The sequence below is a fragment of the Erithacus rubecula genome, assembly GCF_903797595.1.
Source record: "Erithacus rubecula genome assembly, chromosome: 26".
Classification (NCBI taxonomy): Eukaryota; Metazoa; Chordata; class Aves; order Passeriformes; family Muscicapidae; genus Erithacus; species Erithacus rubecula.
Genome location: NC_136678.1, coordinates 5,816,625 through 5,832,192, shown reverse-complemented (window position 1 = coordinate 5,832,192; position 15,568 = coordinate 5,816,625). Strand labels below are relative to the sequence as shown.

The window sequence follows — 15,568 nt, the reverse complement described above, 5'->3', positions numbered from 1 at the left end:
CAGCCCCGGCATTTCTCACCTGCTGCCGGGGATGCTCAGGCAGATGTGAAACCCATTTTTCCTCTGGAAAATCCCGGAGGAATCCTCGATTGCTCTGATCCTCCCCATCCATCAGCAGGAGAAGGGAAACTCATCAGCGCCATTGGGAGCCTTTGGAAAAGTCATTTATGGCCTTTCACAGATGATGAGAGCAGCAGAGGACACCTCAGACCCCAGGAGTGCAGCTGGGGGTTCCATCTGTCTGTCCATCCATCCATCCATCCATCCATCCATGGATCCATCACCCATCCATCCCTCCATCTCTCCATTCCTCCACTCCTCCATCCATCCATCCATCCATCCATCCATCCATCCATCCATCCATCCATCCATCCATCCATCCATCCATCCAATTATTTATCTTAAACCACTCATTCTCTTCTCTACCACAAATCCGCTCCTCAGGTGTCTCTGACGCCCTCCCGGGCACGTGGGGCTGAAGAAACTCTGAGGCATTTAGAGGAAAAATAAGCAAAATTCCCCTTCGATTAAAGAAAAATATATATTTTTTTGGGGAGTAGGAAGTGTCTGTGTCTCAGGGTGGTGACTCCACATCTGTCCCAGCGCCGGCAGATGTCACAGGAATGGGAGCAGCCGGGGGTGACTCTGCTGCTGGTGGCCCCACAGGGTTGGGGACACCCCAGGCTGAGGGTGGCAGTGACAGAGGCGCTTCCCAGAGCTCCATTCCCGGCTCTCCAAAGCGGAATTCCCGGCTGGAGCTGGAGCAGCACTCACACAACCCCACGCTGGGCTCCTTTTGGGAACTGGCACCCACAAAGGGCAGAGCTGACCCCAAAAAATATTGTCCCCAAGGGGCAGGGCCAGCCCAGCTGCATGTCCTGGACTCATGGCAAGGCTCAGGAATCATTTCTGCTCCACCACCGGATCCTTTGGAGGTTGTTCCTTGAGGAAGTTTCCTGTTTGTGCAGACAATGTCTGCTCGGGGACGATAAACGAGGATTTTTGGCAGCAGGGCCAGCTCAGCCTCTCTGCTGGAGCAGCCACCGGGGCTGAAAAGCCTCTCAGAAAATCCGAGCGTGGGGAGTTCAGGCGAGGACACGGCCGGGGCTGCTCCGGGATCTTTTGTGGCTGCAGAACTCCAAGGCTGGGTTGGGATAAAGAGAGGGGAGTGGGCACGGAGGGTGAGGGGTCCCCAGGGCTGCCTGGGGCACAGCGACCAGCCCAATGCTTCCTGCAGCCCCCCAGGGGCAGGAGGGTCTGGTTTGGGACAAACTCAACTTTTATCTAGGGAAAGAAGTTCTGTGGATCTCCCATCCCAAGGGATTTACTCGGGGAGCTGCAGCCGGACCCGCCCTCAGCGACATTCCCGGTCTGGCGCTGGGCAGCAGCATCAGGGACCCTTCGGACCCAAATCCAGCTCTGCCCCAGCTCCTGGGAGGTGTTTGGACTCCACGGGGATTTCTTTCCACGGGAATGAAATACTGGGGGACACGCGCAGCATCCGAGTTATTTGTTGGGCCTTGCAGCGGGTGAAATGGGATTTTAGAGCCCCCCGACCCAGCACACCGGGCGGGGCAGCGCAGGAGGGCGGGAGGGTGCGGGAGGCGAGGCTGCAGCCGCAGCTCGGCCCGGGGATGCCATCTGCTGTTCACAGCTTGGGAAGAGACAGCGCGGCTCAGCCTGCAACAGCCACCCCGACACAGCCGAACCTGGGGCGCGCCCAGCACGGCTCAGCCCAAAAACCCCACCCAAACCCGCTGAAACAGCGCAAAAACGCCCGGCAGGCACAGGCAGGAGCGCCTGGCCCGCCCGAGCCTCGGCTCAGGTCACATCTCTGTCACCTGGAGCGCGCTGGGACAAAACCAGGAGGGTTGTGTCCTGCAGGATCCCGTTTCCAGCAGGAGCATCCCAGGGAAGGGCAGCATTGAGAAGGGTCAGGGGAGGGAGGTGATGGATTCTGCACGGTCCTCCCCGAGCCAGGGGCACCCCGGGCTGGCACCCGGCAGCTCCGGGGATGTCCCAGGGGATCCTGTGGGGTGATGGGAGCTTGGGGTTCATCCAAAGAGAGACCCGGAGCTGCTTTTCCCTCCAGAGCTGCTCCTCTTTCCCTTCATTTCCCCTCCTGCTTCCCTCCTGCACTCCCCCTGTCATTCTAGCGCTCGGCATCCCACCTGGGGATCCCACCTGGAATGTCGGGGGGAAGGAGCCGGATCGCGACCGCCGCTCCCTCCATCCCCGCCGTGTCTGCGGCGGCCCACGAGGCCCCGGAGCCCCGCACGGCATCCCCGGAGCCCCGAATGGCATCCCCGGAGCCCCGAATGGCACCCCCGGAGCCCCGCACGGCATCCCCGGAGCCCCGAATGGCATCCCCGGAGTCTGAATGGCATCCCCGGAGCTCCGAATGGCACCCCCGGAGTCTGAATGGCATCCCCGGAGCCCCGAATGGCATCCCCGGAGTCTGAATGGCATCCCGGGAGTCTGAATGGCACCCCCGGAGCCCCGAATGGCATCCCCGGAGCCCCTTACGGCATCCCCGGAGCCCCGCACGGCATCCCCGGAGTCTGAATGGCACCCCCGGAGCCCCGCACGGCATCCCCGGAGCCCCGAATGGCATCCCCGGAGTCTGAATGGCATCCCCGGAGCCCCAAATGGCATCCCCGGAGACCCGAATGGCATCCCCGGAGTCTGAATGGCATCCCCGGAGTCTGAATGGCATCCCCGGAGCCCCGAATGGCATCCCCGGAGCCCCGAATGGCACCCCCGGAGCCTCGAATGGCATCCCCGGAGCCCCGAATGGCATCCCCGGAGCCCCGCACGGCATCCCCGGAGCCCCGCTCGGGGTTCCCGGAGCTCCGCGGCGGCGGGAGCGGCCCCGGACGGAGCGGGGACACGGCGGGGACAGGGCGGGGACAGCGGGACCCCCTCCCCGCAGCCCAGGGAGCGATAAAGGAGGGATGTGAGGCCTCGGGAGTGAAGCAGTGGTGGGGTGACAGCCCCGGGAGCAGCCTGGGGTGGGGGAAGGTGTCCCTTTATGGGGATCCTTTGGGATCTTTCTGGTCTCTTCCAAATCTTCAGGCTGCGATCCCAGCCTGCCCTGACCCTTCTCGCCCACATTTGCACATCATCATCCCTCAGGCACAGCCCGGGCTCTTCTGAGGGCTTCCCAAAGACAGCTTTTAATGGGACAAACGCTCCGAGCTGGAATTGCATCCCCAAAGTTCGCACAGCCCTCCCAAAAACTGCCTTAGGCAGACGGAGCCCAAGAGGAGGCAGCGGCCACCGGGGTCACTTCTGCATCCCCAAAGCCACCCCTGTCCCTGGAGTGATGGACCAGGCACAGCCCGGATTGTTCCTTTTCCCAGTGAAGATCCCGAATCACTAAAGCAGCTACAAAACTCAGGAAAACCGCGGGTCTTCTCCACCTGACACCCAGCAAAGGCAGCAGCTGTGCCAGCCCCGTGCCAGCCCCGTGCCACCAGGGAGGAGCCCAAGATGGGGAATCCATCCTCCAGGAGCAGCTCCTGGCTCTGGAACTCCTGCTGGAATTCCAAGGAAGTGCCGCGGGATTGCAGGAAAAGTTTTGCTGTGAGGGCAGAGAAGGATCCCCAGGCCCGGCTGAAGGGTTGGAGTTTCCTTTGGGAGAAAATCCTCAGGGAGATTCCAGGATGGAGGAGGACACTCCCACTGTCCCCTCTGAGCCACCACTGTCCCCTCTGGAGAGTCCCAGTGCCTCCCAAGCTGTCACCTGTGGCTGGGGTGGCTGCAGGGACACCATTCCCACACTGGGATCTCCCACAGGTGGGAGATTTGGGGAGCAGTTCCTGTGTCTGGGTGTCCCCATGGAGGTTTGGGGAGCAGTCCCTGTGTCTGGGTGTCCCCATGGAGCTGTGACAGTGACAGGAAGGGACCCCTGGCCAGTGTGGGGGTTCATCATGGGGGTGAGTACTGGGCAGGGAGGCACCAGAATCCCTGGATGTGGTTCTGGAGGCTCCTACAGCAGCAGGATGGTGCTCCTGGGAACAGCCAGCACTGTCCCCAGTGCCACTGCTGGGGACAGCCACGGACAGGGACCTGCTCCAGGTGGGGTTCTCCTCCAGGAAGGTTCCAGTCAGGAATCAGAGAGGCACAGGGACCTGCTCCAGGTGGGATTCTCCTCCAGGAAGGCTCCAGTCAGGAATCAGAGAGGCACAGGGATCTGCTCCAGGTGGGATTCTCCTCCAGGAAGGTTCCAGTCAGGAATCAGAGAGGCACAGGGACCTGCTCCAGGTGGGATTCTCCTCCAGGAAGGCTCCAGTCAGGAATCAGAGAGGCACAGGGACCTGCTCCAGGTGGGATTCTCCTCCAGGAAGGTTCCAGTCAGGAATCAGAGAGGCACAGGGACCTGCTCCAGGTGGGATTCTCCTCCAGGAAGGTTCCAGTCAGGAATCAGAGAGGCACAGGGACCTGCTCCAGGTGGGGTTCTCCTCCAGGAAGGTTCCAGTCAGGAATCAGAGAGGCACAGAGCCTCCACGGCCGTGCTGAGCCCCTGGCTGACGCCGCCCACGGCCAGCAGACAATCCCTCAGGGCGATGCTGGAGCAGGCGCAGCGCGGGGTGGGCATGGGGGGGAGGCTCTCCCACTTGTTCTTATCGGGGTGGAAAGCCTCTGCCGACTCCAGCACAGTCGGTTGATTCCCTGGAAGCACAAAAGGAGGCGCTGATGATCTGGGAAGCACCACGAGCATCTCCTGGCTGCTCTGTACCCACCCCTCACCGGCTTTGTTTTCCCCGCTCCCTCCCACCAGCCAGGACCGGGATTTCTCCCTTTTGTGGGCTGACAATTCCGTTTCACACCTTTGTGAAGGTTCCCAGAGCCCCAGAGCCTCACCCAGGCCCCCAGCCACCACAACTCTGCCTCGCAGGTAGCCGGCCACGAAGTCTGCTCGCCTTTTCTTCAGGTAGCACGAGCGCTCCATCTTCATCCACCCACCTGGCAAGGACAGGACCCCTGGGTTTGTGGGATCACCCAGCCCCGAAAAGCACCCACCCCTCTGAGCCCCTGGCTGCTGCACCTTGGGCTGATAAAACCCCATGGAATGGGTTGGGTTTGTCCCCAGCACACTGTGGGATCCAGCTGCTTTGGGATTGAGGTTTTCCCATTGCACTTGGTAATCCTGACTGGAAATTGTCCTCTAAGCTGAGCTCAAGGCAGCAGCAGATGGGAGCTGTGTGCTCTGCAAGGACAGCAGAACCCCAAAACCCAAACCTAGCTCTGTGTGTCCCCAAACCCAAACCTAAACCCTGCCCTGTGTCCCCAAAGCCAGCCCTGTGTGCCCCCAGACCCCAAACCCTTCCCTGTGTCCCTAAACCCTTCCTTATGTCCCCAAACCCTGTCTGTGTCCCCAAACCCAGCCCAAACTCCAAACCCCAACCCCTTCCCTGTGTCCCCAACCCCTTCCCTGTGTCCCTAACCTCTTCCCTGTGTTTCCCCAGACCCCAACCCCTTCCCTGTGTCCCCAACCCCTTCCCTGTGTCCCTAACCCCTTCCCTGTGTCCCCAACCCCTTCCCTGTCCCCCCAAGCCCCTCTGGAAGGGCCAGACCAGCTCCCACCTTGCTCCAGGTCGAACACATCCACCGTCCTCATGAACTTGGGCTGCCGGTAGATGCGGCCCTGGCGCAGCCCCCCGAGGCTGAAGAGCTTCTCCTCGGTGGGCACGAAGCTGGAGAAGGCTCTTTTGTTGGGAATGTTGGGGAATCTGCTCCAGGAGCGCGTGTCCGTGTCAAACACCTCGAAGGCGTTGACGGCGTACTTGGATTGCCTTCCCCCTGGGAGGAGCAGGAATCCCAGCTCAGGCTCCAAAACCTCCCCCCAGTGAAATGGGATTTTCCCTCTCTGTGCTCCTTTTCTCTCATGACAGGAAAAAGCTGAATTTTCCAAGCTCTCCCTGCTCCCCTTGGTGCTGGCGCAGGGAGGGGTTTAAAATGTACGGGTTTAACCCAGACAAACTCAGATTAAACTGGTTTAAAATGCAGACAAACTCAGATTAAAGAAGGGAAGGGAAGGGAAGGGAAGGGAAGGGAAGGGAAGGGAAGGGAAGGGAAGGGAAGGGAAGGGAAGGGAAGGGAAGGGAAGGGAAGGGAAGGGAAGGGAAGGGAAGGGAAGGGAAGGGAAGGGAAGGGAAGGGAAGGGAAGGGAAGGGAAGGGAAGGGAAGGGAAGGGAAGGGAAGGGAAGGGAAGGGAAGGGAAGGGAAGGGAAGGGAAGGGAAGGGAAGGGAAGGGAAGGGAAGGGAAGGGAAGGGAAGGGAAGGGAAGGGAAGGAAGGGAAGGGAAGGAAGGGAAGGGAAGGGAAGGGAAGGGAAGGGAAGGGAAGGGAAGGGAAGGGAAGGGAAGGGAAGGGAAGGGAAGGGAAGGGAAGGGAAGGGAAGGGAAGGGAAGGGAAGGGAAGGGAAGGGAAGAAAAAGAAAGGAACAAAAGGGAAGGAGAAGAAGGAGAGGAGGAGAAGAGGGGGAAAAGAAGGAGAAAAAGGAGGGAGAAGGAGAAGAAAGGAGAAAGAAGAGAGAAGGAGGAGGAGGCAGGTCTGGTCCTTACCCAGCACGTAGATCTTGGAGCCCCTCAGGATGGAGGTGGCGGCGTAGCGGGGGGTGGGCATGGCAGCCAGGGACACCCAGATGTCCTTGAGCACGTCATAGTGCTGCAGGAAGTTGTGGGGCCGCAGGTCCGAGCCCATCCCGCCCGCTGCGTACACCCTGTAATCTGGACAGGGCAAAAAAGCCCCCAAATCCCACAAATTATTATGGAAAGCAGCAGAAATCCATCCCTCCCCCCTGCAAGAAAAATCCCATAAAGCTGCAATGGGAAAGCACCAGAAATGCTCCTCCCCTGCAAAAATCTTGCTAAAAATTCCACTCTAGGAGCAGAATTTGCTGCAAGAAAGTTGGACCTGAGCCCCTGGAGCTCAGGTTTTGGAGCTCAGAGTCCAAAACACCCAGAGAGCAGCAGAGCCACCACCCCCGCGGCTCCAGGGCTGGTGACAAACCCAGGGGTGGCTCTGCCTGTGCTTCCCACCTCCTGTGGAGCATCTCAGCAGGGTGGGAGGTGACAAACGCTCCAGGCCCAACTTCTGGAAGCACAGAAGATGTTTTGGAGATGAACAAACCAACCCTGGCACGCAGCCCAGATGAGATTCTGTGCACAGAATCAGAGTTGGGGAAAAACCTCAACTCCTCAGCTGGGGAGCTCCCAACTCCCCAAGCTCAGTCTGGGAGAAAGAGAAATCCTGGGGAGAGAGGGCTGGAAATGTCCTTGTGTCTGAACATCATTAAGAAGATGAGCTTAATTAGAGAGAGAGGGAGAAGGGAGAGCTCATCAAACCCAACCAGATGCCCCCAAACCCCCACCCCCCGGATGTCCCGGAGGTCCCTCCTTGCCTTTGGCCGTCACCGAGATGCCCATGGCCGCCTCCCGCAGCGAGCTGCGCTTCCTCCAGCGCCCCTCGTCCGTGTTGTACATCTCCACCACCTTCAGCGGCTGCTGCTCCCCGCCCACGCCGCCGATCACCATGATCCTCTTGCCCAGCACGGCCACGGCCACGCCCGCCCTGGCGGTGGGCATGGGGGGCAGCGCCGCCCACCGATCGGCCTCGGGGCTGTAAACCTCGAAGGAATCCACCGGGACCCCGTTGTCGTCGCAGCCGCCCACGGCGAAGACCTGCCCGGCCGCCTCCACCAGCGTGGAGTAAACCCTGCGGCTGGGCAGCGGCGCCAGCGACTTCCACTGGAACTCCTTGGTGCTGGGCAGCTCCATGCTGAACGGGGGTCTGCTGGGGGGTGGGATTTTGGGGGTTGTTGAGGGTGGGAGTGTCTGCCAGGGTTAGCAAAGCCGTGCCTGATCCTGCGCTGAGCGCTCTGTGTTATGTCCAGGAATTCCTTGGACGCTTCCAAACCTCCCTGGGCAGCCCCTGCCAACCCTTTGCATGAGGAAATCCCACCCTGAGCTCCCCTGGCCCAGCCTGAGCCCTTCCCTCTCCTCCTGTCTCTGTTCCCTGGGATCAGATCCCAAATCCCACTGGCTGCCCCTCCTCAGGGACTTGTGCAGAGCCAGAAATTCCCCCTGATCCCCCTTTTCTCCAGGCTGAGCCCCTTCCCCTCAGGATTCTCCAAACCCTTCCCCATCTCCATTCCTTTCCCTGGACTCACTCCAGCCCCAAAATGTCCCTCCTGAACTGGACACAGGGGTTGAGGCTCATCCCAGTGTGAGGAGACAATCCCTGCCCTGCTCCTGCTGCAGGAGAGGTGATGGAAATCCCAGAATTTCTGAGGCTGGATTCTTCCTTCTCCAGGTCCATTCCCTTCCCTGGACTCACTCCACCCCTAAAATGTCCTTCCTGATCTGAGGGGAAATCCCAGAGCTCAAAGCCCACCCTGGCAGGAGCAGAGCAGGAGCAGAGGTGCCCTCCCAGTGCCACCTGTCCCCTGTGTCACCGTGTCACCGCCGCCCCCGGAGCAGCACTGCCGGTACCTGTCAGCGCCTCTCCATCAACGCTGCGGCTCCAGAGCCGCCTCAGCAGCTCACAAAGAGACCGGGCCTGAAAATAAAACAGAACAAAAAGAGCTGGGGAAATAGGAAATAAGAAAAAAACAATAAACAAAAAGCAAAACGCTCCCCAACCAAAAAAAGAAAAAGAAAAACAAAACAAAAGCAGGCGAGAAGGTTGGAGTCAGTTTGTTCTGCTGCTTCCCAGCTCCCCGCCCCCAGGTGACATTCAGACATTCAAACCGGGCGTCTGCTCTGTTTTCCTGCCGCCTGGGGAAGTTTTCCTTCTCCGACCCGCTGGATTCCTCCTCCTGATGTCCCCCACAGCCTGACCCTGAGGAATGTGAGCCCCCAGCCCAGAGCCGAGCGGGATCCCGGGTTACAGGGCTGGAAACGCGCGCTCCTTGCTCCATCTCCCCTCTCCGAACGTCATTAATTAGCTGAATTAGGGAGAGAGGGCGAAGGGAGAGGGACAAAAGCGACCCCCGCGGTTCCGCCCCGAGCATCCCCACCTTGGTGCGGCCCAAGGCAGAATTCCCGCTGTCCCTGCGCCGCTGCCGCCGCTGCCGCCTGCTCTGACTCTCGGGACGCGGCTCTGAAGGACAGAGCCAGCCCCGGCCAAAAAAATCCCAAAAAAGGCTCGTTCCTGGCTCAGCTGGGCTGGGACAGCAGCATCGCCTCCTCTCCCCCTGCACGGGCTCCTGGGGCTTTGTCCTGGGGATGCTGACTCCCACCGAGCCAGGAGGAGCTTCCCAGGGGCTGGAGCAGGGAATCGTCCCCGAATCCATGTCCCTGATCCCCAAATCCATGTCCCTGATCCCCGAATCCAAGTCCCTGATCCCCGAATCCATATCCCGGAATCCCAAATCCATATCCCTGATCCCTGAATCCATGTCCCTGATCCCTGAATCCATGTCCCCGATCCCTGAATCCATGTCCCTGATTCCCAAACCCATACCCCTGAATCCCAACTCCATATCCCTGATCTCTTATTCAGTGTCCCTGATCCCCGAATCCCTGTCCCTGTTTCCTGTGGGTGAGGGCTGGGAGGTGCAGCCCCCCCGTGTCTGTCCCATCCAATGTCCCCAAGCACAGATCCATCACCCAGCTGCGACACCCCTTGGGTTTTCCAGGAAGAATTTCTTCCTTTTCCTCCCAAAAACCGGATCAGACCGGAGCAGAGAGTGAGCGAGGGGGATCAGAATTCCCTGCCCCGGGAATTCCGCCCATCACGGAGCTGCCGCGTCTGAGCAGCCGCTGGCGTCGCTTAGCAACAGCCACCTGCAGCCACTGTCACCTCCCGGCTGTGTCACCTCCCGGGCCCTGGGATCAGCCGGGGCATTCCCGGGATCACGGCCTGGAGCAGCCGGTGGGATCCCCTGGAAGGGGCAGAGACCAAAATGGGAATTTCCTGCTGTTTCTCCTCCAAATTCCTGGCGATTGTGGCCCTCGGGGACAGAGGTGGCCCTCACAGCTGGACTGGGATCCAGGAAATTCCCAACCAGTCTGAGCAGGGGTGTTTATTTTCATTTAGCTTCCCAAATAAATGTTCAGGAGCACACTAAACACAATTTACTGCGCGACGAGTGGGGTTAATAAATAAACGGAGAAATCCTGTTTGGATTTCCCCCAGCGGCAGGACCTGGCGGGGGCCCACCCACAATTCCCGGTGCAATTCCCAGGAATTCCCGGCGCCGCGTGGGCCGCAGCACAAAGGAACACAAAGCCACGATAAAAAGCAGCAGCAACACATCGAGCCTCGCTTCCCACCCTGTCAGAATCCAGGGAAAAAGGGCCGAGCCCAGATCCCTCCCTGAGCAGCATCCCGGGATTTGTGCCCTGGCAGCTCCGGGGTTCTGCCCCCATGAATGATTTATTTCCTTTCCAGGTGAATTTTCATGGACAAATGCAGCCTGGGATGGATAATTAGCAAAGCAGAGCCAGCTCCTGTTTCCAGGGCTTGATGGATTTGCTTGCAGACATTCCTGACCTCTATTCCTTCAGATCCAAAGCGCTGGGATGAGACACAACCAGCGCCACTCCAGCGCCTGCCAGCAGCAGAACCTGGCTGTGGCCAGGCGATTCCTCCGTCCAAAGATGAGGAATAATTGCTTAAAATGGCCTAAAAATTCCTTTTCAACAATGTCAGCAAGCAGAGTGCTCGGAGAGGGGGGAGGATGTCTCTGGGCAGGTTCTCCAAGGGAACAACGGAGCAAAGAGCCGGGAATTGGGCTGGAATGTAAAGAGCCGGGAATTGGGCTGGGATGTAAAGAGCCGGGAATGGGGCTGGAATGTAAAGAACCGGGAATTGGGCTGGAATGTAAAGAATCGGGAATGGGGCTGGAATGTAAAGAACCGGGAATGGGGCTGGAATGTAAAGAGCCGGGAATTGGGCTGGGATGCAGAGAACCGGGAATTGGGCTGGGATGTAAAGAACCGGGAATTGGGCTGGGATGCAAAGCTCTGCCCGAGTTCAGCTGCCTTGGCACACAAAGAATCTGCTTCTCTTCCCTCCCGTGCTATTTAAAGGAAATCAAGGTCAGGCTCACACGCTGAATTATTCCTGAATTCCACACCTTCGCCTCCGACTCTCCAAAATCACCTGAATTTCACCGGGAAGTGACTCCAGCGCCCTGGTGGCAGCTGGCAGAGCATCCCACGGCCGCGTTCCGGGCTCGGGGAATTAGCGCTTCATCACTAATTGAACATTTCAAATCCAAAGGAAAGAAAATTGCTTTTCCATTAGCGGAGATGGGGCCGGGGCTGCTCCCTGCAGGATAAAATTCCGTGGTTTAAGAAACCCTCCAGGGTCTTTTCCAAGTGGATTTGGAGCATGGATGGGCAGGGAGACCCTCGGAGAGGGGGACAGGGCACCAGGGGACAGTGAGACCTCTCCCTGGATATTCCTTCCAAGGAAAACCCATCCCTCATTTTGGGGAGCTCCTGGATTCGCGGCATTTATGGACCTGCAATAATTCGGGATTTATCAGAGCCAGGCGGGTGGGATTCCAAGCGATTCATGGGAAGAACAGAGGGAGATGTCAGAGCTCGGCAGCTCCTTTCCTTTCCTTCCCACCTCTCTTCCCTCCAGGATTTGGAAGTTTTGCTGCTCCACGGTCGAAATTCCAAGGGCCAGCACATGAGAGGGCTGGAACCCAAATCTCCTCCTGTTTGGGAATGGGACAGTCCCAGGATGATCCTCAGAGCTCCCAAAATCCCATCCTACCAGCAGGAACAGGGCAAACACCCCCAGTGGGACGGAGAAATCCATGGGGGAAACTTCGGGAAGATGTTCTTCCTGTCCCCGTGTCCCAAGGGAAAAGGGGCTGGGAACAGCCGGGTTCTGGTGCCTTTGCTCCAACCGCGGCAGCTGGGAATGAAAGGAACCGGCTTGGAATTGTCAGCCGGGAATTCCTGACCTTCCCCGCCTCAGCTCCCTCGCCATAGTAACAATCACCGGGAAAATAACAACAACAACAACAAAACCCCGCCGGTTCCCTGACTCTGCCTGGAAAAAAAACGGCAAAAAGAGGGAAAACCATGGGAATGAGAAGAGATTTCATTGTGCCGGGCAGAGAAAAGCAGCAGCGCTCGCAGCTCGTTTGGTACCCCCGATCCCGAGCATCCTCTGGGATGCAGGCGGGGCTGGGGCCCCCTGGCCTCCCCCAGCCTCACCCCTTCCCCCATCCCGGTCCCTCGGGATCCTTTCCAGCCTCCTGCTGCCAGCTGCGATTTCCTGCAGCTGCTGATGCGAGGGAGAGCGGCTGTGGAAGGAAATATCCTTCAGCAGGAGGATGGCACAGCTCCGGGGCACGGACAAAAGCGGCTTCATTTTTTGAAAGAGGGGAAAGAACCCAAATCAACGTTTTTTTTAAATCCTGAGTGGGCTGGAAAATCAGCAGAGCAAGGTGAGGTTTGCTGAGTTTAGCTCAGCAAATTTAATGTAATGTTATTTAATTTAATTTTAATTTAAGAGCACGGACCGTGCAAGAGCAGAGGGTCTCCCTTTCCCACCCAGCTCCCACCAGGATCCCGAATCCTTCCCCTCCTCCCCAAAAGCTCCCTCTGCCCCAGCATCTCCTCTCCCCCACGAGACAAACACAGAAAGGCTTTTCCACGCCTTGCAGCCTCTCAGGTTACATCTCCAGAGCTCCTTTTCCTCTTTATTTGGGCTGCAGAGGGAACGGGAAGAGCTCGGGCCGGATCGCGGCCGGGGGAGGTCACAGCGAGCCCATCCCTGCCGGGCCTGGGCTGGGAGAAAAGCTGGGAAAACGGGATTGGGGATGCTGGCAGGAGAAAAGCTGAAAATGCGGGATTGGAGGAGAAAAAGTACGGGGAAAATCCCATTGTTTTTCACAAAAAAAAGTAAGTGGAAAAAAAAATGATCTTTCTCCACCCAATTTTTGGAAGGGAAGCACAAACTCCAAGCTTCGTTTGTGGCTGTTCCTGAAAAGCCTGGGAGGACACGGGGACCCAAAGCATCCCCCCCCCAAATAACAATGAGGAATTCCCACCTTTCCTCCTCCCTTTCCCGGGATTTCTCGGGAATACTCACAGCTCCGGAGCCGCCTCGCCAGGTGGAGCATGGCTGGAAATGCTCCTGATTTTCCCAAATCCTCCGAGCATCCCTTTCCTCCCACTCCCCGCCGGGCTGCGAGAGGCGCTGGGAGCAGCCGGGGCTGGGAATTGCTGCGTGGGAAGAGGAGGCAAAATAAAAAATCCGCGTAAATCCAGCTTTAGGCGCTGCTGGAAGATGTAGGGCGCTCAGGGCGGGGAGGGTTTCCCCAGCTGGGCTCCTCCTCGGGGCCGTGCGTGCGAATTCCCGGCGTTCCCCATCCCATCCCTGAGCCTTTTATGGCTCCCCGCGCTCGCACAGGATGTTCTGGAACCGCAGCGCTCCCCCCGCTCCCGCCCTACAGCGGCACCGGCCAAATTCCCGGAGAAAGGAGGAAAAACTGGGGAAAAGCGGAGCTGAGAGGGGCAGAGACTCTCCGGGAAGGGATGGGGGAGATCCCGGGTGGATCCCGGGTGGATCCGGGATGAATCCCAGGGATCAGCGAGGGCGGAGCCCATCCCATGGGTGTCACCCCAAAACGGGGCAACCGGGCAAGGCAAGGGCGGCTGAGGCAGCAGAACCCCAAAATTCCGGTCCTGAATCCCACGAGGAGCCCAGAGGAGCAGCGGGATGATGGAACCTTTGGAGCTGATTCCCAAAATTCTGCTGCATCCCACAGTAGCCCAGAGGAGAGGGATGATGGAGCCTTCGGAGCAAATTCCCAAAATTCTGCTCCTGCATCCCACAGGAGCCCAGAGGAGAGGGATGATGGAGCCTTCAGAGCAAATTCCCAAAATTCTGCTCCTGCATCCCACAGGAGCCCAGAGGAGAGGGATGATGGAGCCTTCGGAGCAAATTCCCAAAATTCTGCTCCTGCATCCCACAAAGGAGCTAGTAGCAGTGAGATGTTGGATCCCTTGGAGCTGATTCCCAAAATTCTGCTCCTGCATCCCACAGGAGCCCAGAGAGGAATGATGGAGCCTTCAGAGCAAATTCCCAAAATTCTGCTCCTGCATCCCATAAAGAGCTCAGAGGAGCAGCGGGATGTTGGATCCCTTGGAGCCAATTCCCAAAATTCTGCTCCTTCATTCCAAAAGGAACTCAGAGGAACAGGATTTTGGAGCCGATTCCCAAAATTCCCCTCATCTCTGGCTTTTTCTTCCCTGACCTCGTTCTCTCCAAAGGTGTTAAAAGAATCTTTTTCTCCTCAAAATGTCGCAGGATGGGATTAGAATAAAACAGGGAGCAGGGATGGGATGATCCTCACCCTCACAGCTCTAAAAACTCATTAAACCAAATATTCCTTCATCTTAAGAAGTATTTAATTCATATTAAAACAACAAAAATATTCCAACAAAACCGTTTTCCCGGCCACTAAAATTCACGGATTGATGGATCCTCACCTTCCATGATGAATACCCGAGAAAAAACAAGAAAAAATGGAATAAATCAGGGGAAAATGGGGAATTTCAACAAGACAGGAACAGCTCAACCACAAATCCCAGGAGTTCCATGGCTGAGCCAGATCCAGCAGGAAAATTTCCCTGGGAATGATGGATTCCCACTTTTTTTGGTGCCTCAAAAAAGCAGATTTTTTTTTTACCCCAGCCTGCTTGGGAATGATAAAGAAAGTGTCACTGTTAAAGGGGAAAAAAAAATTAATAACAGTCTTGAAAATCTATAAAATCCCTGCAATCCCACATCTGTTTCCATGGGAACAACAGGAGAGGTGCAGGAATTCCTGCGGATGACACCGGGGAGGTTTTAATTGCCGGGTTTTAATTCCCTTTTTCTCACCTCAGGCTGAGCCAACTCCATCCCCAAACAATTCCTGGGATGGGAAATGGGGCAAGAGCTGCAGGAGGAAGGAAAATGGGAAAAATCGGCTCTGGAAATACAGGAATTTAATTTTTTCCCCCCTTTTTTAAAATAATGAGGATGTTGTGGGTAAAGAGGGAATTTTTTTTTTTTTTTTTGAGGATGAACAAGGAAAACAGGATTTTTTTTTTTTTTTAATTTTTTTTTTTTTTTGTGGATGAAGAGGGAAAACAGAGAATTTGTACCAGCAGGGAGAGAAATGCAGAGGATGGCAGATCCCTAATTTTTCCCTGAGATTTTTCAAGCTGACAGTTAATTAAGGAGTTAATTAAAGAATTTTTCAGTGCAGGGAGTCCCTTAATTGGTGCAGACAGCAGCCCAGAACTCCGGGATTTCTCCATCAGATTTTCACCCGCGGGGAGAAATCCACCAGCTGTGCCTGCCCCTGTGACAAACACAGAGTGACAGCGTTCCAGGAACCGGGAAAAAACAGGGAAAAAAATGGAAAAACCACCCCAAAAACCACCCCAAAAACCACCCCAAAAACCACCCCAAAAACACCAAAAACCATCCCAAAAACCACCCCAAAAACCATCCCAAATCAGCTGCAGCTCGTGGAGCGGAAGCAGCTTTGAGCAGTGGATTTTATGAATTAAAATAAAAAATAAATAAAATATGGAAAT

The 15,568-nt window shown here is 57.1% G+C and overlaps 1 protein-coding gene across 4 annotated transcripts; it reads right to left on the bottom strand.

Annotated features, from left to right (window-relative positions):
• Positions 1-3,807: 3,807 nt before the first annotated feature.
• Positions 3,808-13,369, bottom strand: KLHDC8A (kelch domain containing 8A). Of its 4 annotated transcripts, none has more exons than XM_079327317.1 (7): positions 13,068-13,369; positions 8,498-8,564; positions 7,408-7,799; positions 6,569-6,733; positions 5,590-5,805; positions 4,867-4,968; positions 3,808-4,674 (listed from the first exon to the last, which is right to left on the bottom strand). In XM_079327317.1, exons 3-7 carry the CDS (start codon positions 7,781-7,783, stop codon positions 4,481-4,483), a joined length of 1,053 nt encoding a protein of 350 aa, XP_079183443.1. In that variant the 5' UTR covers positions 7,784-7,799; positions 8,498-8,564; positions 13,068-13,369; the 3' UTR covers positions 3,808-4,480. The 4 variants fall into 4 exon arrangements, with proteins under 4 accessions (XP_079183443.1, XP_079183444.1, XP_079183445.1 ...); XM_079327318.1 differs by having other exon boundaries at positions 7,408-7,796; XM_079327319.1 differs by lacking the exon at positions 13,068-13,369 and adding an exon at positions 9,025-9,327.
• Between the last annotated feature and the right edge of the window lie 2,199 nt (positions 13,370-15,568).